Consider the following 23,984-nt stretch of genomic DNA (forward strand, 5'->3'; position numbering starts at 1 on the left):
CTCGATGCGCGTGAGCGGCCTGGAGGCGGAGCTTCAGGAAAAGATACAGCAAAGCAGCCCGGGCACCAGCGTGGTCTACTTCAACAAGGGCCTGTAGGACCAGGACACACGCACAAGTCTATGGTACAAGCAATATAGTTTGTGCTTCTGAAGTTCATCCTAAGGAGTCAAACAATCAAAGTAGGCTGGATGTTTCTAACCTAACTGATGTATTTTGTACGGAGCGAACTGTTTGACCTTGAATGTACCTTCACACGTTGATCATATTAGTTGTACAGCTACCTAGGAAGCATTATTCATTTTAGTCAGATGTCAAACATTTTCCTCCCTGATCAACTGCTGCACCTTCCTTTTTTTTTTTAAAAGTGTACTCACACACCCTTTCTAGTCAAATAGTTACAATACCACTTATCAACTTCAACTTTTAACTTGCTGTAATTCAGCACTTTTTTTTTTCCACACTAATCGTAATCTACTAAAATGTTAAATAAGTCTGACTTATACACTAACTCTGCACATGTCCTACGTAAGAATTATTACAAGAATCAAAACAACACAACATTGTGGGGACCGGAGGACAAACGTAAGCAAATATTAACATTTGAAAAGGAACTTCAAGCTCGGTTAGCCATTTTGCTCACATCTTTGTATATTTGATCCAGGCTTTATTTTAAAGGCTTACTGAAATGAGATTCTTATTTAAACGGGGATAGAAGGTTTATTATATGTGTCATACTTGATCATTTCTAGATATCACCATATTTTTGCTGAAAAGATATAGTAGAGAACATAGATAAAGTTAGCAACTTTTGGTCGCTAATAGAAAAGCCCTGCCTTTACCGGAAGTAGCAGACGATGTGTGCGTGACGTCACGAGTTGTAGGGCTCCACACATCCTCACATTGTTTATAATGGGAGCCACCAACAGTAAGAGCAATTCGGACCGAGAAAGCACCAATTTCCCCATTAATGAGAGAGGATGAAAGATTCGTGAGTTACGATATTGTGAAGGACTAAAAAAAGTGGTGGCAGTGTGAGCATTTCAGATGTTATTAAACACATTTACTAGGATAATTCTGGAAAATCCCTTATCTGCTTTAATAGTGTTTTAGTGAGATTGTAAAGACATACCTTGAGGTCAGATGGCTGTGGTGAACACGCAGTGTCTCAGAGAGAAGCCAAGCTCACAGCTGCCTTTTTTGACAGCTGCTGCAGGATGACAAATAATCCACCGATGTCTCCGGTAAGATATATATATATCACAATTTCCCCATCCAAAACATGCTGGTTGATGTAGAGAAAACATGTTCGCTTGACCGCTCTGCTTCACAACAAACAAACATTGGCTGTGTCTTGGTGCTAAAGGCAGCTGCAAACCACCAACAGCATTCTTCTTTGACGTCTCCATTATTAAATGAACAAATTGCAAAAGATTCAGCAACACAGATGTCCAGAATACTGTGTAATTATGCGATTAAAGCAGACGACTTAGCCACCAGTAGTACAGCGCTAATATTTCCTGACAGTCCGTGACGTCACGCATCATCATTCCGTGACGTTTTCAACAAGAAACTGGCGGGAAATTTATAATTGCAATTTAGTAAACTAAAGCGGCCGTATTGGCATGTGTTGCAATGTTAATATTTCATCATTGATATATAAACTATCAGACTGCGTGGTCGCTAGTAGTGGCTTTCAGTAGGCCTTTAAATGTCTTGCAAGGCATGCCTTTTATTAACTTTTTTTTTTAAAGAAATTGACATTTGGTGGTCCTAAACACTGTTACAACTTCAAAGTCCATTTTGCAAAGTAGGAAACTTAAGTAATTTGTAGCCAAGACACTGCCTTGTTTCAAAACAGTACAACTTTGAACAAATATACAAATAGACAACATATTATAGTTATAATTTTGTGTGCGTGGATTCTACATGAATTGTAAAGGATATACTGGACATGTAGCTTTATTTCAAGAAATATGTCAAAGGAGTGAAGTAAGTGTGGTCTTTTTGCTGTGTTGCTGTTATGGGGTTCTGCTCTTCGGCTAAGCTTTTATGTTTGTACATGTCATACTAGATTTGCTTGGATGTATTTATAGACTATATAAAATGTATTTTATGGTAAAAGGGGTGTTGTGCCTCTGAAAGCACCAGCTGGCCCAAAGAGGAAGTTTCTGGTGTTTAGGGTCTTTTTTCTTTAAGTATCAATCAACTTGGTTTTTTTACTTAGTCCAGGCTATAGATTTCCGAAGTCAGTTTTTTCCACAGCCATGCAAGCTCATTGGAATTAAAACACTGAAGTATTTTTTTAAAATGGTTTCATTCCAACGTGAAGCAATTTTATTTTGGACATTATTCATGACACAGCAAATAGTCAAAATGTATTTTATTTTTTTTAACTTATCCCGCGTCTCATTCTACTACATGTTCTGTTACGTTCATTTAATCTAGCTAATATATATCGAGCTGCAATGGTAAAATATTGTACTTGTGGGCTAGATTATGAACGGTTTTTAATTTTCCTGAGGGAACTTTCTTGAAGGAACAAAGTACTACCTGTATGTGTTTCTGCGGGTACAAGAACACACTGGAACAATCTCATCTGTTCTGAAAGAGTAATGAAACTCAGCACTTCAGTTAAATGTATCCAAAAATGGAAAGTACCATTTGCTCAGGACTAGAAAGATTTAAGTTTGTCCTGACCTACTAAAGTTCTCGTTCATTTGGGGGCATTAAATTGTTCACCACTGGACTGCTTGGAAGACCTTTCACCGATCATCCTAGTAGTCTTCATCAGTTCGGACTAGTAGTGTTCAATCCACAGAAATCTTTCTGCCACCCAATAACTCAATGCTTGTCGTTGCTTTGACATTTAAGATTTCCTATTTGCATTAAAACTGTTTTTCCTCATTGCGATCAGGCAAAAGCATCCTTGCACAGACACTACTGGTTTTTGGATTAGAAATATTTGGGTTTTGGAACTTGATTTGACCAATCTAAGTCAATGACAGGGGCGTCCAAACTTTTTCCACTGAGAGCCGCATATGGAAAAATGAAAGCGTGCAGGGGCCATGTTGATATTTTCAAACCAGAACAAAATGAAGGATTTTTTTTTTTTACCTTTAAGGGTCCCGGGGACCATAAAGGGTCTCAGTCATTAAAATGTTAAAAATAAGTATTTATTTTATTTAACGCTTACAATAAATCTCTATATCAACTTCAAGATATAAAGTAATAGAAAAGCCATAAAGCCTGTGTCAAAAACTACTTTTTTGGTAGTAAAACTAAAATATGCAGTACTTAGTATAATTAAAGCCCTAAAAGATCAATAATGCAGGACACCATTGATTTTAATTACTTTATATTTTGAGTAATAGTGAAAAGTTAAATAAAATACCAATAAATATATTTGGGATCAAAGGGTGCCCCACTCAAAAGTGGTACATTAGGTTTTTCTTTTACTTTTAACACAAGTTACAGGATCAAAATCTATCAATTTTTACATTTGAAGTATTTTGTTTTATGCTCTTTTGTCAAATAAAACTTATATGGCAGCCACATAATATATGCAATATTAACAAAACATTTTAAAGTGAGATACTTGAAGTAATTGGAGCCTTGAAAATAAATTTGTCTTTTTTTTATTGGAACAATGGTGAAAAAGAAAAAAAAAAAGCCTGCTTGGCAGCTTTGTCAATATTGCAACTTTTTCTCGTTAGATTTCTCCTCATTTCCTTTTTTTTTTTTTTTTTTTTTTTTTAAAAAATGCAACAGCATTTCCAGAATGTGTAAACAATTAGTTGCGAGCCGCAAATGGCCCACACTTTGGACACCCCTGGTCTATGAGCACAAACTGAAGCCTACTTGGATGAGCGGTGAAACGTCTAAGACCAACCAAGCAGTCCAGTTGCGACACGAATGAACGCCCAGAGATGACTTAAGTTAATTAGTTCACTTTTGTCTTCATGCATAGGTGGTTTTTTACTATGTTGCTATGCATCCAACAGGTGTCACAAGAATGGGATTTTTGTGTTAGTCAAACCTCATGAATTGTTTAGCATTAATAAAAATAAAAAAGGCACAAACGTTAGACAATCCGTGCGATTACACTCCATGAATGTTTTCACCTTCATGTAAACACTCAGTATTGGTGCGGTGTACTCTTCCTGTTTTGTGTCATGGATTAAATATGACTTTGAAATCCAAAAATGTCTGCAATTATTTTTTTTAAAAGAGCTGTATCAAACAAAAATGCCAAAAATACTACGTAATGCAAGGACTGCAATATGTTAAAATCCAACTGTCCATATTCAAATGTACTGCTAATAGTAAACCCTTGTTTGAGGTGTACTGCGGTAACTCGATTCTCAAAGTAGGAATTTACTGTGAATCTACCTTATTTATACTTTTATCCAATTTAGTAATGCAACCAGAGAATGAGTAATCAGCCAAGAGACTGACCAGTTCATGTTTGGTCTCATCTAGCCCCAAAAATGGACAAGCAGTAGAAAATGGATGGTAGCCAGTACTACTGTAGTATTAGAATTTGCCATTCATGCTTGAAAACGCCTAATTTAGGCCATAATCTTTGAAGCATTGACAAGAGAACTACAGCTTAATTCTCACTTAACACAGCTCCCAAGTTTATTTCTTTAGCCATTTTAGGTTTTACACTAAAGTTTATAGGCAACCCACTTCTAGCCTGATTTGTAAAAAAAATAAAAAAAAATAAAATAAAAGTTAATGGCAGTTGAACATTTTAAAAAAGAAAGTTTGCTAATCAACTTTAGGCTTTAAGTGCATTTGCTCTGACACCATAATGTATCGACATTGCCAAGGTTTGGTATTAAAAATGTTTGGAAAGAAATGTATTTGCACTGATAATGAAACTTACAATATTTTGTACTCTACATTTCAATGTCAGATTACAGGTTTCCATTTCATATCTTTGACATTTTAACCTAATGTATGAATACCTTTTTATCTTCAATGCCAAAACTTAGTGGCAACACTCTGACTCTGAAATCAAATACACAAGCTGCGTCAGAATCATGCTTCTATAGAATATCATGTGGAAGGTTTGTAATTTAGTATTTTACTTTTGCTCGACTGAAAACATAAGTGTTTGAGTACTGTAAATCAGCCCACAGCGAACTGTCAAATGTACAGTAAGTAATAGGGCTGCGAATCTTTGGGCGTCCCACGATTCGATAGATTGTTCGAGTCGCAATTTGATTATAAACGATTTTTTTCAATTCAAAAACGATATTTTTCCGATTCAAATTTATTCTGTATTCATTCAATACATAAGATTTCAGCAGGATCTACCCCAGTCTGCTGACATGCCAGCAAAGATTTTATTTTATTTTTAAAAAGCATTTATAATTGTAAAGGACAATGTTTTATCAACAGATTGCAATGTAAATTTGTTTTAACTATTAAACTTGGTTAGTGCGTCTGCCTCACAATACGAAGGTCCTGCAGTCCTGGGTTCAATCCCAGGCTCGGGATCTTTCTGTGTGGAGTTTGCATGTTCTTCCCGTGACTGCGTGGGTTCCCTCCGGGTACTCCGGCTTCCTCCCACTTCCAAAGACATGCACCTGGGGATAGGCCCCTCCCACTTCCAAAGACATGCACCTGGGGATAGGCCCCTCCCACTTCCAAAGACATGCACCTGGGGATAGGTTGATTGGCAACACTAAATGGTCCCTAGTGTGTGAATGTGAGTGTGAATGTTGTCTGTGTTGGCCCTGCGATGAGGTGGCGACTTGTCCAGGGTGTACCCCGCCTTCCGCCCGATTGTAGCTGAGATAGGCGCCAGCACCCCCCGCGACCCCAAAAAGGGAATAAGCGGTAGAAAATGGATGGATGGATATTAAACGAACCAAAAATGACTTATTTTATCTTTGTGAAAACATTGGACACAGTGTGTTTGTCAAGCTTATGAGATGCCATGCAAGTGTAAGCCACTGACACTTTTTTTTCTTTTAAGTAAATGTCTTATATGTCTTCGGGATTTTTAATCACTGCTATGCTGAAATTATAACTAATATTGATACTGTTGATAATCATTTTTGTTTCACTACTTTTGGTTTGTGTCTCCTCTCAATTGCTCAGTTTATTGCAGTTCTGAGTGTTGCTGGGTCAGGTTTGGATTGCATGGTTATGGTATTGCTGTGTATTTTGTTGGATTGATTAAAAAAAATATATTTAAAAAAAAAAAATGAGAATCATGATTCAAATTCGAGTCGATTTCCCCCCCACACCCGTAGTAACATCAATGAAACAAAAGGTTGAGTATAACGTCGTTTATTGCTACTGTTCACGGGTCACATCGTCTCAAACCAGCAAGCAGACCTCAACATCTGCAGAACGTGCATTTTAGGCATCAAACTTGCTCCTCTCCTTTGGAGTTTTGAGCCAAGTCGTCATTATTAAAACACACACTTGTACATGTTGAAGGTGAGCTTGCGGGAATCAAATTCCAGTGTTCATACCCGTCTAGCTTTCAAGTGTCTGCAGAGGTAGAGCTAGTGTTCTAAATCGTAAGAGGTACAGTTTGGATGGAATTATTTAACCTGGTTATGTTTTATACATTTAGTGTTCTAGCAAACTTATTTGCGAGGAATAATTTTCCTAACAGCTTCAAGAACATGAGCCGCTTCCACTTTGTGGCCAAATTCCTTCTCCCGGTGCTCCAGTATGACCCCCTGTGTCAAGAACCCAGAGTCAAGGGAAGTGTGGCTGTGACTTTGTGTGTGGTCACCTACCTGATCTCCTGCGCCGATGACAAACACGCCACCCATGATGAAGCCCTCGCCCTTCAGGTTGCCCTGGTAACCAGACTTCCAGGCCCGGAAGAAGCTCTGCAACGCAGCCAGACGAAACACCCCCGCGCCGCCCATTTTGGGACCGTAGAAATGTTTCTGCGAGAGTAAACAATTGTCAGTTTCTCCTTCCAGGACTGGCCAGGTGTCTACAACGCCTTAAAAATCAGCCAACATTTTCGTCGATGTAAACGTCCCCGGCGAAGTGCGGTTTGAAGTCCTGGATCTCTGTGCCCACACGCTCCTTCACCAAGGCCACCAGAGGGACCCCAAGCTCTTCCAGCTGGGGCTTGAGAGAGGACAGCTCAGTGGCCTCCTGCCAGGAGAACAAAACAATGTTTCCAACTCAGCTTTCTAGAACAAGCAAATTCCAATCACCTCTCTGCACAAAGCTCATCCGGGCCGCCGCACGGCGAAGATGACCGCGCCGTTCTTCTCCCAGAGACTCTTCGCTTTGATGAGCTCCTCTTCTGCAGACAAAATGTTTTTAAGTACACATCTCCAAATATCCCTGAAGGGAGACAAGTCCACAAGTTTGATAAAGCAGAAGAAAAAAAACAAGTAGACTGCAGAGTGAGCGCTCTGTCGCTCTGCAAGCTTTGTTCAAAGTGATTTGCATGAAATCCAACAAGTTATTTTGCTACCGTCAGTGGTGGAGCGCAGGTCAGCGTCAGCAAGATGGTCCAGCGAAGCAGGGAGAAATTTGGGCAGACAAAAGTCAGAGTTGATCAGGAAGACTCCTGCCAGGGCAGCACCAAGGGCTCCCAGTCCTAGAGTCCACATCCCCATCCCGAACAGTTCCAAGTCCACAGACTCAAACACTGCAACACAAACAATACAGGAGCTTAATGCATGCTCAAGCACATTTTCCAAATGAAACCTTAAGCTCAGTACACATTGAACACCTTTCCCCACTGGACTGCAGTCAACTTGGAGATATGGGGGTGTGACGCATCATGCATGCATTAACAGTGGAAAGCAAAAGCAAAACAAATCTTTACAAAATTACTTTCCTTTGAAAAAAATGAAATTAGGGCTTTAAGAGGAGCTCACAGCTCATTAAAGGCCTACTGAAATGAGATGTTCTTATTTAAACGGGGATAGCAGGTCCATTCTATATGTCATACTTCATCATTTCGCGATATTTTTCAATCAATGTTTACTTATATAGCCCTAAATCACTAGTGTCTCAAAGGGCTGCACAAACCACGACATCCTCTGTAGGCCCACATAATCCAATCCACTTTATTTATATAGCACATTTAAACAATAACGTTACCAAAGTGCTGCACAGCCATGTTAAAAACATTATGCTCCACCAATGACTGAATAAAATAAAAAATGAATAAAAATAAAACCAATAAAAATATTTAAAAAATATGATTAAAAACTATTTTAAAAGGGTAAAATCAATTAAAACAGTCAAATAGAAATCAAAGTGTATAAAAAACAGAGGACAACACAACTCACGTAGTGTTAAAAGCCAAAGAATAAAAGTGGGTATTAAGACGAGACTTAAAACACTCCACTGTGGGAGCAGTTTGAACATGGAGGGGCAGAGTGTTCCAGAGCTTAGAGAAGGCCCTGTCTCCCCTGGTCTTAAGTCTGGTCTTGGGCACCACGAGCTGGAGCTGGCTCTCGGACCTCAGAGTAAATTTGGATGAGGTCCGAGATATACTGAGGTACCAGTCCATGTAAAGATTTAAAAACAAACAGCAATGTTTTAAAATCAATTCTAAAATGAACAGGGAGCCAGTGCAAACTCTGAAGAATTGGGGTTATATGCTGGCCTTTCCTGGCCCCTGTTAAAAGTCCTGCTGCCGCGTTCTGGACTAACTGCAACCGGGAGAGAGCTTTTTGGCTAATGCCAGCATAAAGTGCATTGCAGTAGTCCAGGCCACTTGAAATAAAAGCATGCACCACTTGTTCAAAAAGGTTAAAAGATAAAAACGGTTTAACCTTTACTAAAAGACGAAGGTGATAAAAACACAATTTTAAAACGCCATTGACTTGTTTGTCTGTCTATAGTGACGCCAAGGCTGGTGACTTTGGGACACACATCATGTTGCAATGGTCCCAAGTCAGTGAGGGCCGGACCAAAAACTAACATTTCAGTTTTTCCCCTCATTCATTATTAAAAAATTCTGGGCTAACCAAGCCTTGACGTCACATAGACAGTTAAGAAGGGTATCAGGGGGCCGTGGCTTTTTGAAAATCGGCATATAAGGAAGGGCAAGGAAAACTCACACCCAGTGGGACGTCGGTGACGATGACTGAGAACCTTGAGAGGACGAAAGCAATTGATGTCGAGCGGGTATATTTTTGCTGAAATTATTTAGTAGAGAACAGACGATAGTTTGCAACTTTTGGTCGTTAATAGAAAAGCCTTGCCTGTACCGGAAGTAGCAGATAATGTGTGCGTGACGTCACGGGTTGTGGAGCTCCTCACATCTGAACATTGTTTACAATCATGGCCACCAGCAGCTAGAGCTAGTCAGACCGAGAACACGATAATTTTCCCATTAATTTGAGCATGGATGAAAGATCCGTGGATGAGGAAATTTAGACTAGAAAAAAAAAAAGGCGATTGCAGTGGGAGCGATTCAGATTACTAGGATCATTCTGGAAAATCCCTTATCTGCTTATTGTGTTGCTAGTGTTTTAGTGAGATTAAATAGTACCTGAAAATCGGAAGGGTGTGTTGACGCCAGAGTGAGGGAAGTCACAGCAACTGCAGCAGGACAAAAGCTGCACTGAAGCCTCCGGTAAGAGGCGACTTATTACCACAATTTTCTCACCGAAAACTGCCAGTTGACATGTTTACTTGACCGCTCTGATCCATAGTAAAGCTTCATCTTCGGGAATTTTAAACAAGGAAACACCGTGTGTTTGTGTGGCTAAAGGCTAAAAGCTTCCCACCTCCATTTTTCTATTTTGACTTCATTATTAATTGAACAAATTGCAAAAGATTCAGCAACACAGATGTCCAGAATACTGTGTAACTATGTGATTAAAGCAGACTTATAGCTTGGATCGGGCTGGAAAATAACGTCCGCTACAACCCGCGACGTCAAACGCACGAGTCATCATTCCGCGACGTTTTCAACACGACACTTCGCGGGAAATTTAAAATTGCAATTTAGTAAACTAAAAAGGCCGTATTGGCATGTGTTGCAATGTTAATATTTCATCATTGATATATAAACTAGACTGTGAGGTCGCTAGTAGTGGCTTTCAGTAGGACTTTAATAGTGATCATGCTTTCATGTTATTGTCCAAAAAGGCTAGTCTTATTAACTGCACTTTAGAACACAATCTAACCGGGGTCTTAGTGACTTGCTTCATTTAGCAAGTACCAAGTGGCAGCACTGATCCTCCTGCAACATCTTATTCTTCTCTGGCAGATCAGGTGCACATGAGCTGTTAAGCAGCTTTACAATGCCATCTACTGTGCAGAGTTGGAATGACAAGCTGCAGACACTCCTGGTATGTCTTCAACATCTGACATCTATTTGTGGCAGGCTGTCAAATAAAAGTATACAGAAGTGAGGGACAGGAAGTGGTTTCAGTAGTTTGCTCTAAACAAGAACCGCGATAGTCAAGTAGAAGCCCGGGCTTGACAACCTCTTAGGTTATTAAACATTTGGCCTCACTGGTGAAATTGTTCTGTAGAGACCAACAAGTTTATTAAAGCTGCATTTCAGCAAATAACTGATATTCCTAATTTACACTGTCACTCCTAGAACAAGCTATTATACATCTTTTGCCCACCCCAGAATATGTCTGTATTGAAAAAGTATCCCCTATCAAACTAATACTTTTTGTTGCACTGATAACTGAACCAATACTTTCAACATGATGGACCATTACACTCCTAATTAATCCTGCTTGACCAAGTTTAACATTGAATAAAAAGCCTTCACAAAAAGGGACTTCATATCTTAAGCAGACAAAACATGCCTCAAGCCGCCAGTCCGACTCTTAATGACCTTCAGTCTACACTAATCTAACACTTGTCAACTGTACACTTCATTAGGAACACCTGCTCGGTCGTTTGAGAGAAATACAAAAACGTGACAATCATGCCAATTCTTAAAAATTATGGTTGTAGATCTACACTGCGTCATACTGAGAACTGTCTATATTTCAATTAATTAGAGCTTTTCACAGACGCAGGTCCGAAATGGGCTTTAAGCTTGTTGTGATGACCAAAATAATGCAATTACACAATTAAAAAAAAAAAAGGTTGTGGATCTACACTGCGTCATACTGAGAACCGTCTATATTTCAATTGATTTGAGCTTTTCACAGACGCAGCTCCAAAATGGGCTTTAAGCTTGCTCTGTGATTACCAAACTAATGCAATTACACAGCATTTTAGAAACAAAACCATCCAACGGCTCATTAAAAAAAAAAAAGTGTGCTACACTTTTTTTGGAGTTCACAATCCTAACACTTTTTTAGCAAACTAACGCAATCAAAAGTCCACTTACAATGCAACCTATTGGAGTCACTATCTGCCTATAAAAGCCCTTAAACATCCAAGTCCGTTAAGGTATTTATGCACTTTTTGGGGGCGGTATAGCTCGGTTGGTAGAGTGGCCGTGTCAGCAACTTGAGGGTTGCAGGTTCGATTCCCGCTTGTGCCATCCTAGTTACTGCCGTTGTGTCCTTGGGCAAGACACTTTACCCACCTGCTCCCAGTGCCACCCACACTGGTTTAAATGTAACTTAGATATTGGGTTTCACTATGTAAAGCGCTTTGAGTCACTTGAGAAAAGCGCTATATAAATATCATTCACTTCACTTAAAAAAGGCACATTTAACAGAGATAGATTTTGATCATTTTAGGCATATACTGCACATTTAAAAAATGCATCACACGGTTGATTTTTTGATCTACAATAAACTTCCACAAGCAAGGAAGCAGTTTACCACTCAAATATCAAAACTGGCACACAAGCTTATGATAAAGGGGCCGCTATAGTTTGTTTTAGCGGTTATAACGAATACTTGGTTGATATTCAGGTCACAAAATGTAATTAGTATTGTTGGCATTTTTTGGATGGTTATTTATAGGCGGAATAGAGGACCTCACACTGGCTCGTCTGTAAGCAAACTCTTATGTATGAATTAGAATTTAGTAAAAAAGTCATCTTTCATAATGATTGTAAACGCTAAGCAAAATGACAAATGACTGCAGTTCCTCTTTAAAGCGCATGCAGAGGTAGATCAAGCTGCTGGACACTGACACTTCAAATGTGGCAAAAGCCATTTTGGAAGTTTACTCTGCTTATACAGATAGTTTATGACACGGCACCATGGAGATATTACAGTTATTCCTTTGATTATTGGCACAGACTAGATGACAGGCGGTAATTGGAGCTTTTATGAAAAGAAGTCTTTTTACTTTTGTCATCATGCACAAAAGGATGAAAGTAGTCTTCAGCCCACATTTGCAAGGCATTAGATAAATATATCTATTAAGTACTTGAACTGGGCTCACCCCAGCACAAATGGGTGGTAGAGCAAGTTCGCTGCCATCATACCGGTTCTGCAACAAAACAAATAACCGTGTATGCTTGCCTGCACCGCGTTTGTTTGGGTCGGGACTTGCTTTGGCTCTACTTTGGTGAAAATGAGCGGCCGGGCTTCTCTCAAAGAACCTCACGCTCACGGCGGCGTTCCTCAGAGGGAAGGTAGACCAACGGGAAGGAGGGGGTAGCGTTCGCCTCAAAGCTGCCAGCAGCATCGCCACAGTGAGTCTTTTCCGATACACAAAGGAACGCTCGCTGTAAAAAACAAAAGACTACTATTGTGATTCCTTCAGGGAGTCGGCGTGCCAAACTTAATTATCATTGAACAAAGTTGCCTTACTGCCCCGCTTTTAATCCGAGTCACTGCTTCCTCAATTTCTAATACTAAAATGTAAACTTCAGAAAATAAAATCACGCAGTGGCCGTAAAATAAAACTTATACTAACTTGTTTCCAATTGTCTGAAGTTCAGATCATTCCGTTCCAAAATGCTTTAGAGCTCTCAAAATGTTGCTGCAATAACTGATAAACGCCTGCACCCGCTGTTTTAAAAAGAAACAAAGCACACCCACAAGGGCGTCACAAGAGTTAAGATTACACAAGAGCTACTGATATAATTAAATTGACCTTAAGCATCAATATATCCATGTTTGAAAAAAGTACAACTAAAAAAAAACCTACGGCTGCATAGTTTGAAAGAAGTAAAGTATTTGGGTAAAATGTGCCTCTGAAGTTGTGCAACTCCTAATATAGCTGGACTATTTAACTTTGTGCACTTTTGAGAAGTTTCCACACAAATAGGGAAAGTGTCAGAATAGCCAAAAGAAGCACAAATGGATTTTATTGTGAAGTGTTAAAAAAATAAAAATGGGAGAAGCATCTAGCTATTATATGTCCTGGCTGCTCAGCACTACAATAAAATGGTGTCAATTGCAAAAGAAGAAAGAAAAATATGTTGCCTGAAGTCAGATGTGTTTTTTTGAAAATACTTTCAGTATTCATTTCTGTGTTAGGTTAAATTATGTTTTAAACGTTGATAACCCTGAAAGTTAAGTTATAGTAGTGATAATTTGACATTGACTTTGTTTTCCATAATGCTGTAATACTTGTTTTTGATTGATTGATACTTTTATTAGTAGATTGCACAGTTCAGTACAATTAAACGGTAACACCCGAATAAATTTTTTCAACTTGTTAAATAAAGTCGGGGTCCACGTTAATTCATGGTAACTAACTTAATCCACTGCAATCAAAAAGGATAAAAAGTGAAGCAGAATCCATCCTATTTGGGTCCCATATAAACCTTAAGAAAGTCAGTGACTTCACTATAAAAGTGGATGACATTGTTATCACCAGGAAAGATGAGATCACCTACCAAGGTTCCATTCTAGAGGTTAATCTTTCCTGTGATAAAACGGCATCCAAGGTAATCAAAAAGGTCAACCATTGAACGTGATTCCTCTACAGCAGGGGTCACCAAACTTTTTGAAACCAAGAGCTACTTCTTGGGTACTGATTAATGGGAAGGGCTACCAGTTTGATACACACTTAAATTGCCAGAAATAGCCAATTTGCTCAATCTACCTTTAATAAATAAATCTATATATATTAAAAAATTGGTATTTTTGTCTGTCATTCCGTCGTATATTTTTTCCTTTTACAGAAGTTTTTTTTGTAGAGAATAGAAGAAAAAAAACACTTAATTGAATGGTTTAAAAGAGGAGAGAACACGAAAAAAGTTTATCTTCAATTTCGACTCTTTAAAATTCAAAATTCAACCCAAAAAAATTAAGAGGAAAAACTAGCTAATTTGAATCTTTTTGAAAAAATAAAAAGAATTCGTGGAACATTAGTAATTTTTCCTGATTAAGATTAATTTTAGAATTTTGATTACGTTTTAAATAGGTGAAAATATAATCTGTATTTTGTTAGAATATATAACAAATTGGACAAAGCTTTTTTTTTTTTTTTTAAAGAAATTCAAAAGACTTCGAAATAAGATTTAAGTTTGATTCTAAAGATATTCTAGATCTACCAAAATATTTTTGGGGAATTTTAATCATGAGTTTGAAGAAATATTTCACCAATATTTTTCGTCGAAAAAACAGAAGCTAAAATGAAGAATTAAATACATTTTTTTATTCTTCTTTACAATAAAAAAAAAATAAATTTACTTGAACATTGATTTAAATTGTCAGGGAAGAAGAGGAAGGAATTTAAAAGGTAAAAAGGTATATGTGTTTAAAAATCTTAAAATCATTCTTAAGGTTGTATTTTTTTCTCTAAAATTGTCTTTCTGAAAGTTATAAGAAGCAAAGTAAAATAAATGAATTTATTTAAACAAGTGAAGACCAAGTCTTTAAAATATTTTCTTGGATTTTCAAATTCTATTTGAGTTTTGTCTCAGAATTAAAAATGTCGAGCAAAGCGAGACCAGTTTGCTAGTAAATAAATACAATTTAAAAAATAGAGGCAGCTCACTGGTAAGTGCTGCTATTTGAGCTATTTTTAGAACAGGCCAGCGGGCGACTCATCTGGTCCTTACGGGCTACCTGGTGCCCTCGGGCACCGCGTTGGTGACCCCTGCTCTACAGAATCTCCTATCTGGTCAACAAAAGCACCTTGAAGATTCTAGCGGGAACTCTCATTCAACCCTTTTTTTTTTAATTACGCTTGCACCTCCAAAACCCTCAAATATAGACTCCAAACATCCCAGAACAAGCTAGTCCGGTTACTTGTAGACTTCCAACCTAGATCACACCTCACTTCAACCCACTTCTCCAAAGTGGGCTGGCTCAGGGTGGAGTACAGAGTAAAACAACTTGCACTGAGCCTAGTCTATAAAATCCGCTACTGAAGTACATGTCAAACTACTTAACGTAAATGACCGCTATAACCACAACACCAGGGGGAGCTCCACAAAAAACGTTAAACCCAGATTCTGTTTCAACAAAGGTCTTAACTCATTCTCCTATGCCACATCAATGTAGAATGTACTCCCAACAGGTGTAAAAGTAAGTGCATCTTTATATTCCTTCAAAACCGCTCTAAAACACCTCCAGGCAACTTCAACACTTTACTAATACCCTCCTCCGGATTGTAAATAACCTAATGTAAATAATCAAATGTATTATTAATGTATATACACTTGTTCTTATGCTATCTGAACTCACTCCGACTTTAGGTACCATATAATCTCACTAAAACACTAGTAACACAATAAGCAGATATGGGATTTTCCACAATTATCCTAGTAAATGTGTCTAACATCTGAATCACTCCCACCGACCTCGCCTTTTTCTTCTTTATAGTCCTCTCCTCATCCACGAATCTTTCATCCCCACTCAAATTGATGGGGAAATAGTCGTTTTCTCCGTCCGAATCGCTCTCGCTGCTGGTGGCCATGATTATAAACAATGTTCAGATGTGAGGAGCTCCACAACCTGTGACGCCATGCGCACATCGTCTGCTACTTCCGGTACAGGCAAGGCTTTTTTATTAGCGACCATAAGATGCGAACTTTATCGTGGATGTTCTCTACTAAATCATTTCAGCAAAAATATGGCAATATCGCGAAATGATCAAGTATGACACAGAATGAACCTGCTATCCCTGTTTAAGTAAGACAATCGGATTTCAGTAGGCCTTTAACTCATTCTCTTTCTATGCCACATCAATGTGGATGCACTCCCAACAGGTGTAAAATCATTCACACCCCATCTCCCCAGATTGTAAATAACCTAATGTAAATAATCAAATGTATATACTTGTTCTTATGCTATGTGAACTCACTATGTTCTCTGCTGGCTGTACATATCCTACTAAATAAGACCTACACTGTTTCAATGTCCACATTTCTCTGTTGATGCAATTGTTGATGACTGAAGTACTGATATCAACCAAAGCTCCTCATCCCACCCCCCGGATTGTAAATAATGTAAATAATTCAATGTATATACTATGATGATTAACCTGTGTGATGACTGTATTATGTTGATAGTATATATTTGTACCATGAATTGATTAACGTGGACCCCAACTTAAACAAGTTTAAAAACTTATTGCGGTGTTACCATTTAGTGGTCAATTGTACGGAATATGTACTGTGCAATCTACTAATAAAAGTATCAATCAATCAAAAAGGATACAAAGTGAAGCGCTTACAATAAACTAGATCAGGGGTCACCAACCTTTTTGAAACCAAGAGCTACTTCTTGGGTACTGATTAATGCAAAGGGCTACCAGTTTGATACACTTATTTTTGCCAGAAATAGCCAATTTGCTTAATTTACCTTAAATAAATAAATAAATTAAAACAATTATATTATATATATATGGTTATTTCTGGCTGTCATTCCGTCATACATTTTTTTTCTTTTATGGAATGTTTTTTGTAGAGAACAAATGATGAAAAAAACACTTAATTGAACGGTTTAAAAGAGGAGAAAACAGGGAAAAAAAATTAAAATTAAATTTTGAAACAGTTTCTTTAATTTCGATTTTGAAATTCAACCGAAAAAAAGGACAAAAACAAGCTATTTTGAATCTTTTTGAAAAAAAAAAAAAAAAATTCCATCCATCCATTTTCTACCGCTTATTCCCTTTTGGGGTCGCAGGCGCCTATCTCAGCTACAATCGGGCGGAAGGCGGGGTACACCCTGGACAAGTCGCCATCTTATCGCAGGGCCAACACAGAGACAACATTCACACACTAGGGCCAATTTAGTGTTGCCAATCAACCTATCCCCAGGTGCATGTCTTTGGAAGTGGGAGGAAGAATTTATGGAACATTATTAGTAATTTTTCCTGATTAAGATTTACAATTTTGATATGTTTTAAATAGGTTTAAAATCCAATTTTCATTTTGTTAGAATATACTGTATAACTAATTGGACCAAGATATATTTCTAACAAAGACAAATCCTTATTTCTTCTAGATTTTACAGAACAAAAATTTGAAAAGAAATTCAAAAGACTTTGAAATAAGATTTAAATTTGATTCTAAAGATTTTCTAGAGTTGCCAGAATATATATATATTTTTTAATTCTAATCATAATAAGTTTAAAGAAATATTTCAAATATTCTTCGTCAAAAAACTGAAGCTAAAATGAAGGATTAATTTAAAATGTATTCTTTACAATTAAAAAAAATACTTTAACATTGATTTAAATTGTCAGGAAAGAAGAGGAAGGAATTTAAAAAGGTATGTTTTTCAAAATCATTTTAAGGTTGTATTGTTTCCTCTAAAATTGTCTTTCTGAAAGTTATAAGAAGCAAAGTAAAAAAATAAATGAATTTATTGAAACAAGTGAAGACCAAGTCTTTGAAATATTTTCAAATTCTATTTGAGTGTTGTCTCTCTTAGGATTAAAAATGTCTAGCAAAGAGACCAGCTTGCTAGTAAATAAAATTTAAAAAATAGAGGCAGCTCACTGGTAAGTGCTGCTATTTGAGCTATTTTGAGAACAGGCCAGCGGACGACTCATCTGGTCTTTAAGGGCTACCTGGTGCCCGCGGGCAACACGTTGGTGACCCCTGAACTACATTATATACAGTTCACATTTTAGTTACATTTGACTAAAAGCTTCCTGTACAATTAGAAATTTTAGTGGTGAGAGCTAGACTCTGGAACGGATTAATTCACTTTCATTATATTTGATGGGGGATTAAACCGGAAGCGGAAATAATAATGAACGCTAACTATTGATATTAAAGACACCTGTTACGATTTCTTTGAACTTGTATTTAAAGTGCTCATTTAAAGATGGAAGTCGAATTACTTTTTGACACGAAATAAAAATATATATCAAAGGTTCTACAGGCGTACAGTTTGGTACATTAAAATGACAACACGTTACATAGCGTTCGAACTGAGGCACATTTAAAGCTCTTAACTCAAAGACGCTAACAGTTAAGATGAGCTTCGCAAAACAAAAACAATGACTTTAGTGATATTAAAAAACATGAAAGAAAACTTGGGTTTAATACCAGCTGACAGTAACGATGATATTGACATGACAGCTTTACGTGTAAGCTTCTTTAGCCAGGCAAGCAGTTAGCTCGGATTAGCTAATCTAAATATACCCTCCCAGCAAATAGCATTTATATGTTTTAATTTGCAGACTTGGTCGTCAAAAGGGAATACAAAAATCCCTCAATGGGCAGCAGTGTAAACAGTGAACTCACCTGTTAGTGACAACACGGGTCTTTGCACAAGACTGAACTTCGCGCATGCGCATTAAATAGCCTAGCAGGCAGGGCAACTAATCGAGCACAGAAAGAACTTTGCAAGGCAATAACAGAGCCGTCCACACAAATAGGTAATTATGTTGTGTACGTTACTGCTTTATTGTTGTACAATCACATTTGTCTAAAAACAACACCACTTTAACTGTCTGTTCGTCCCCAAAATGTAGTCAGGGAGGCTGCGTTGTTATTTGTACGCAGACATCAGAGCTGATCCCTCGTCAAGAGTTTCGAGTCAGATCTTCATTAAAGTGCACAAAAGTCCCAACGCGGCCTTCTTGGCAGAAGTAATGAGGCGGCAAACTCTTCAAAGTGTGTGTTGTTGCTCACAATGGATTAGTCAACTTTCACCGGTAGTACACATTATTCTATACAATTTGAGGTTTATGTTTTCATGTCGTCTCTCATTTTGCGGACAGTTTTGAGGACGGCCAACATGTTGACTTTATCTCCGAACTCTTTCTCGCGGTGTTCCAGCAGAATACCCTGCAAAGAATGTCAAGAACAGGATTACACAGGAGAAAAACTCTTATTTAATTGACTTAAAAAGACAACGCATCATCAAATAAGTCAAGATTTTAAAATGTATTTCTTTTCAAGATTTAGCTAGCTAGCTAACTTTTTTTTCATTCTCATTTTTTTCCTTTTTTTTTTAATTAAACAACAAACATACATTTATAATCCACACAAAAGTCAAAGCGCTTTCAACATCAACAAAAGAAAACTAAAGCAAATACAAAAATAATGAAAAAAAAAAATCACTTTAAATGTTTTTAACAAGGGGCTTCACGGTGGCAGAGGGGTTAGTGCGTCTGCCTCACAATACGAAGTTCCTGCAGTTCTTGGGTTCAAATCCAGGCTCGGGATCTTTCTGTGTGGAGTTTGCATGTTCTCCCCGTGAATGCGTGGGTTCCCTCCGGGTACTCCGGCTTCCTCCCACTTCCAAAGACATGCACCTGGGGATAGGTTGATTGGCAACACTAAATTGGCCCTAGTGTGTGAATGTTGTCTGTCTATCTGTGTTGGCCCTGCGATGAGGTGGCGACTTGTCCAGGGTGTACCCCGCCTTCTGCCCAATTGTAGCTGAGATAGGCGCCAGCGCCCCCCGCGACCCCAAAAAAGGGAATAAGCGGTAGAAAATGGATGGATGTTTTTAACAAGAATATCAATTTAAGGGCTTTTGTATTCTTTATTCTTTATTCTCTACTGAAATTAGGATTTTCTTATTTAAACGGGGATAGCAGGTCCATTCTATGTGTCATACTTGATCATTTCGCGATATTGCCATATTTTTGCTGAAAGGATTTAGTAGAGAACATCCACAATAAAGTTCGCAACTTTCGGTGCTAAGGCAAAAGCTCTGCCTTTACCGGAAGTCGCAGACGATGACGTCACATGTTGATGGCTCCTCACATATTCAGAATGTTTACAATGGGAGCCTCCAACAAAAAGTGCTATTCGGACCGAGAAAATGACAATTTCCCCATTAATTTATGCGAGGATGAAAGATTTGTGTTTGAGGATATTAATAGCGACGGACTAGAAAAAAAAAGCGATTGCTTTGGGACGGATTCCGCTGTTTTCAAACACATTTACTAGGATAATTCTGGGAAATCGCTTATCCGTCTATCGTGTTGCTAGTGTTTTAGTGAGTTAAATAGTACCTGATAGTCGGAAGGGTGTGTCCACGGGTTTCTTGACGCGCAGTGTCTCAGGGGAGTCGAAGGCAGTTATGGAAGGGGCAAGCTCAGCTTTTTTCCGGTAAGAAGCGACTTTTTAGACACAATTTTCTCACCGAAACCTGCTGGTTGACATTCCGTCGTGTTTCATGTTGGCTTGACCGCGCTCTGATCCATAAGAAATTTTCACCTCCGGGAATTTTAAACAAGGAATCACCGTGTGTTTGTATGGCTAAAAGCTAAAGCTTCCCAACTCCATCTTGCTACTTTGAATTCTCCAATATTAATTGAGCAAATTGCAAAAGATTCAGCAACACAGATGTCCAGAATACTGTGTAATTATGCCGTTAAAGCAGACGACTTTTAGCTGTGTGTGTGCGTAGCGCTCATACTTCCTAAAAACCCGTAACATCTTGCGTACACGTCATCATTACACAATGTTTTCAAGACGAAACTCCCGGGAAATTTAAAATTGCAATTTAGTAAACTAAAAAGGCCGTATTGGCATGTGTTGCATTGTTAATATTTCATCATTGATATATAAACTATCAGTCTGCGTGGTGGGTAGTAGTGGCTTTCAGTAGGCCTTTAATTATTCCTCAAGATTTGATTGATAATTGTAACCAATTAAAGGCCTACTGAAAGCCACTACTACCGACCACACAGTCTGATAGTTTATATATCAATGATGAAATATTAACATTGCAACACATGCCAATACGGCCGGTTTAGTTTACTAAATTGCAATTTTAAAATTTCGCGCCGAAGTATCCTGCTGATGACGCGGGCGCGTGACGTCACTCATTGTACAGGACATTTTGTTCCAGCACCGTTCCCAGCTATAAGTCGTCTGTTTTCATCGCATAATTCCACAGTATTCTGGACATCTGTGTTGCTGAATATTTTGTAATTTGTTCAATGAATAATGGAGACGTCAAAGAAGAAAGCTGTAGGTGGAAAGCGGTGTATTGCGACCGCCTTTAGCAACACAAACACAGCCGGTGTTTCATTGTTTACATTCCCGAGAGATGACGGTGAAGCCTATGGAACACAGCGGTCAAACGAACACGGTTGGATTGGACCACACACACAAAGTACAGTGTATTATGCAGCGATTATTAAGAAAAATTGTGTTTCCAAGATGGTCCCTTGCAAAGGGCAGAGATGGACACATAGAATGGACCTGGTATCCCCGTTTAAATAAGAAAATCTCATTTCAGTAGGCCTTTACCTCAAAATTTGTGAACGTTTGGTGGAAAGGGCCTAACGTAGTAAGACAAAGCTGATGCGCTCAATTTTTTTGGTGTACTGGCTCTGCTTTGTAAATCGATTAAGAGGTAAGTGTTCTAGCCACGAGGCTAAAAGCCCAGGTGCTAACCCAGCTACGAAATGAGTTTTACAAACGTACACCTGGCACAGCCACACATTGGCATATTATTGTTTTTTTCTCACTCGATTTAGCCTTTTTTTAAATAAAAAAAATAATTGTTGATGGAAAAAAGATGGGGCCTAAACGAATGCCAAACAAAACTTGAAACACCATCATTTTCTTTTATTGTATTTCATGCCTAACAGGTCGAATATAATTTGGGGTTTCAACCTTCAGGATATGTTTTCCTCTTTCTTTTGTGATGCCATATAATAGTATCAAAATGGCAAAGAAGTTAAGTTTGATAACAAAGTGGGACTCAGTCCAGCAATACCTACAACATACCACTAGTGAGCAGTATTGTTTTGCAGACCTTGTTGCACATTCATTACCTATTAGGTGGGGTCCAACTTTATTGTGTGTCATTACACAATGGTTAACTTCTTTTTATGCTTGAATGGAAGAATGTTACATTGTTACCAAAAACATTGCACATACAGGTTATAATATATAATATATATATATTATATATATATATATTTTTTTTAATTTATTTTTTTATTTATTTATTTATTTATTTATTTTTTTTTTTGAAAAAATTATTCTGCGGCCCGGTGGTTGGGGACCACTGTTATAAGGCATTGATGCGTCAGTATCGTTTGACCCATTAGTATCTTTTGATCCATCAGTATTATTTGATCCGGCTCCGCTTGGGATGGTTTCCTGCTGGCTCCGCTGTGAAAGGCACTCTCGCTGCTGTGTTGGATCCGCTTTGGACTGGACTCTCGCGACTGTGTTGGATCCATTATGGATTGAACTTTCACAGTATCATGTTAGACCCGCTCGACATCCATTGCTTTCCTCCTCTCCAAGGTTCTCATAGTCATCATTGTCACCGACGTCCCACTGGGTGTGAGTTTTCCTTGCCCTTATGTGGGCCTACCGAGGATGTCGTAGTGGTTTGTGCAGCCCTTTGAGACACTAGTGATTTAGGGCTATATAAGTAAACATTGATTGATTGATTGATAAATCTAATCTTATATTATCAAGGATTTGATGATGACAGTTTGATTTGGAAACAAATGGACGTATGGTCTGCGATGAGGTGGCGACTTGTCCAGGGTGTACACCGCCTTCCGCCCGATTGTAGCTGGGATAGGCACCAACGCCCCCCGCGACCCCAAAGGGAATAAGCAGTAGAAATTGGATGGATGGATGTATGGTGTTTTAAAATGTTAAAAACATAGAAGTCACCCAGCGTTATTGTCTTCAATTTTGAAGTTTCTAACATCTAGAACAGGGGTCACCAACCTTTTTGAAACAAGAGCTACTTCTTGGGTACTGACTAATGCGAAGGACTACAAGTTTGATACACACTTGAATAAATTGCCAGAAATAGCCAATTTGCTCAATCTACCTTTAATAAATAAATCTATATATATAAAAAAAATGGGTATTTCTGTGTCATTCCGTCGCATATTTTTTTTCCTTTTATGGAAGGTTTTTTGTAGAGAATAAATGATGAAAAAACACTTAATTGAACGGGGTAAAAGAGGAGAAAACAGGAAAAAAAATTAATTACATTTTGAAACATAGTTTATCTTCAATTTCAACTCTTTAAAATTCAACCGAAAAAAGGAAGAGAATAACTAGCTAATTCGAATCTTTATGGAAAAAAAATAAAAAAAGAATGTATGGAACATCATTAGTAATTTTTCCTGATTAAGATTAATTTTAGAATTTTGATGACATGTTTTAAATAGGCTAAAATTTAATCAGCACTTTGTTAGAATATATAACAAATTGGACCAAGCTATATTTCAAACAAAGACAAATAATTTCTTCTAGATTTTCCAGAACAAAAATTTTAAAAGAAATTCAAAAGACTTTGAAATAAGATTTAAATTTGATTCTACAGATTTTCTAGATTTGCCAGAATAATTTTTTGGAATTTCAATCATAAAAAGTTTGAAGAAATATTTCACAAATATTCTTCGTCGAAAAAACAGAAGCCAAAATGAAGAATTAAATTAAAATGTATTTATTATTCTTTATAATAAAAAGAAATTGGTTGAACATTGATTTAAATTGTCAGGAAAGAGGTTGTATTTTTTCTCAAAAATTGTCTTTCTGAAAGTTATAAGAAGCAAAGTAAAAGAATTAATGAATTTATTTAAACAAGTGAAGACCAAGTCTTTAAAATATTTTCTTGGATTTTCAAATTCTATTTGAGTTTTGTCTCTCTTACAATTCAAAATGTCGAGCAAAGCGAGACCAGCTTGCTAGTAAATAAATACAATTTAAAAAATAGAGGCAGCTCACTGGTAAGTG

The 23,984-nt window shown here is 37.7% G+C and overlaps 4 protein-coding genes across 10 annotated transcripts in view; 2 read left to right on the top strand and 2 right to left on the bottom strand.

Annotated features, from left to right (window-relative positions):
- Window positions 1–12,852, top strand: part of sfxn3 (sideroflexin 3) — a 38,261-nt gene extending 25,409 nt beyond the window's left edge. For both annotated transcript variants that reach the window (XM_061910098.1, XM_061910099.1), the window contains one exon: window positions 1–12,852. In XM_061910098.1, the coding sequence (XP_061766082.1) occupies window positions 1–97 (97 nt within the window). In that variant the 3' untranslated portion in view covers window positions 98–12,852.
- LOC133558923 (peroxiredoxin-like 2A) lies at window positions 6,289–18,600 on the bottom strand. 5 transcript variants are annotated; one of them, XM_061910100.1, is made up of 7 exons: window positions 18,546–18,600; window positions 12,409–12,614; window positions 7,467–7,643; window positions 7,201–7,292; window positions 6,998–7,138; window positions 6,766–6,921; window positions 6,289–6,705 (listed from the first exon to the last, which is right to left on the bottom strand). In XM_061910100.1, the coding sequence occupies exons 1-7, from the start codon at window positions 18,596–18,598 to the stop codon at window positions 6,610–6,612; spliced, it is 921 nt and encodes a 306-aa protein (XP_061766084.1). In that variant the 5' UTR covers window positions 18,599–18,600; the 3' UTR covers window positions 6,289–6,609. The 5 variants fall into 5 exon arrangements, with proteins under 5 accessions (XP_061766084.1, XP_061766086.1, XP_061766085.1 ...); XM_061910102.1 differs by lacking the exon at window positions 18,546–18,600 and adding an exon at window positions 12,806–12,908; XM_061910101.1 differs by lacking the exon at window positions 18,546–18,600 and adding an exon at window positions 12,700–12,851.
- mat1a (methionine adenosyltransferase 1A) overlaps window positions 18,597–23,984 on the top strand; it is a 63,047-nt gene continuing 57,659 nt past the window's right edge. The window contains exon 1 of one of the 2 annotated variants that reach the window (XM_061910089.1): window positions 18,597–18,679. The gene's annotated coding sequence lies outside the window, so the exon portion shown is untranslated. The remainder of the gene's footprint in view (window positions 18,680–23,984) is intronic. The other variant, XM_061910090.1, reaches the window with a different exon arrangement.
- Window positions 18,670–23,984, bottom strand: part of LOC133558924 (peroxiredoxin-like 2A) — a 15,216-nt gene continuing 9,901 nt past the window's right edge. Inside the window, exon 6 of the mRNA XM_061910106.1 lies at window positions 18,670–19,091. Within this exon, the coding sequence (XP_061766090.1) occupies window positions 18,990–19,091 (102 nt within the window). The 3' untranslated portion in view covers window positions 18,670–18,989. The remainder of the gene's footprint in view (window positions 19,092–23,984) is intronic.

This window comes from Nerophis ophidion, linkage group LG09 (assembly GCF_033978795.1).
Source record: "Nerophis ophidion isolate RoL-2023_Sa linkage group LG09, RoL_Noph_v1.0, whole genome shotgun sequence".
NCBI lineage: Eukaryota > Metazoa > Chordata > Actinopteri > Syngnathiformes > Syngnathidae > Nerophis > Nerophis ophidion.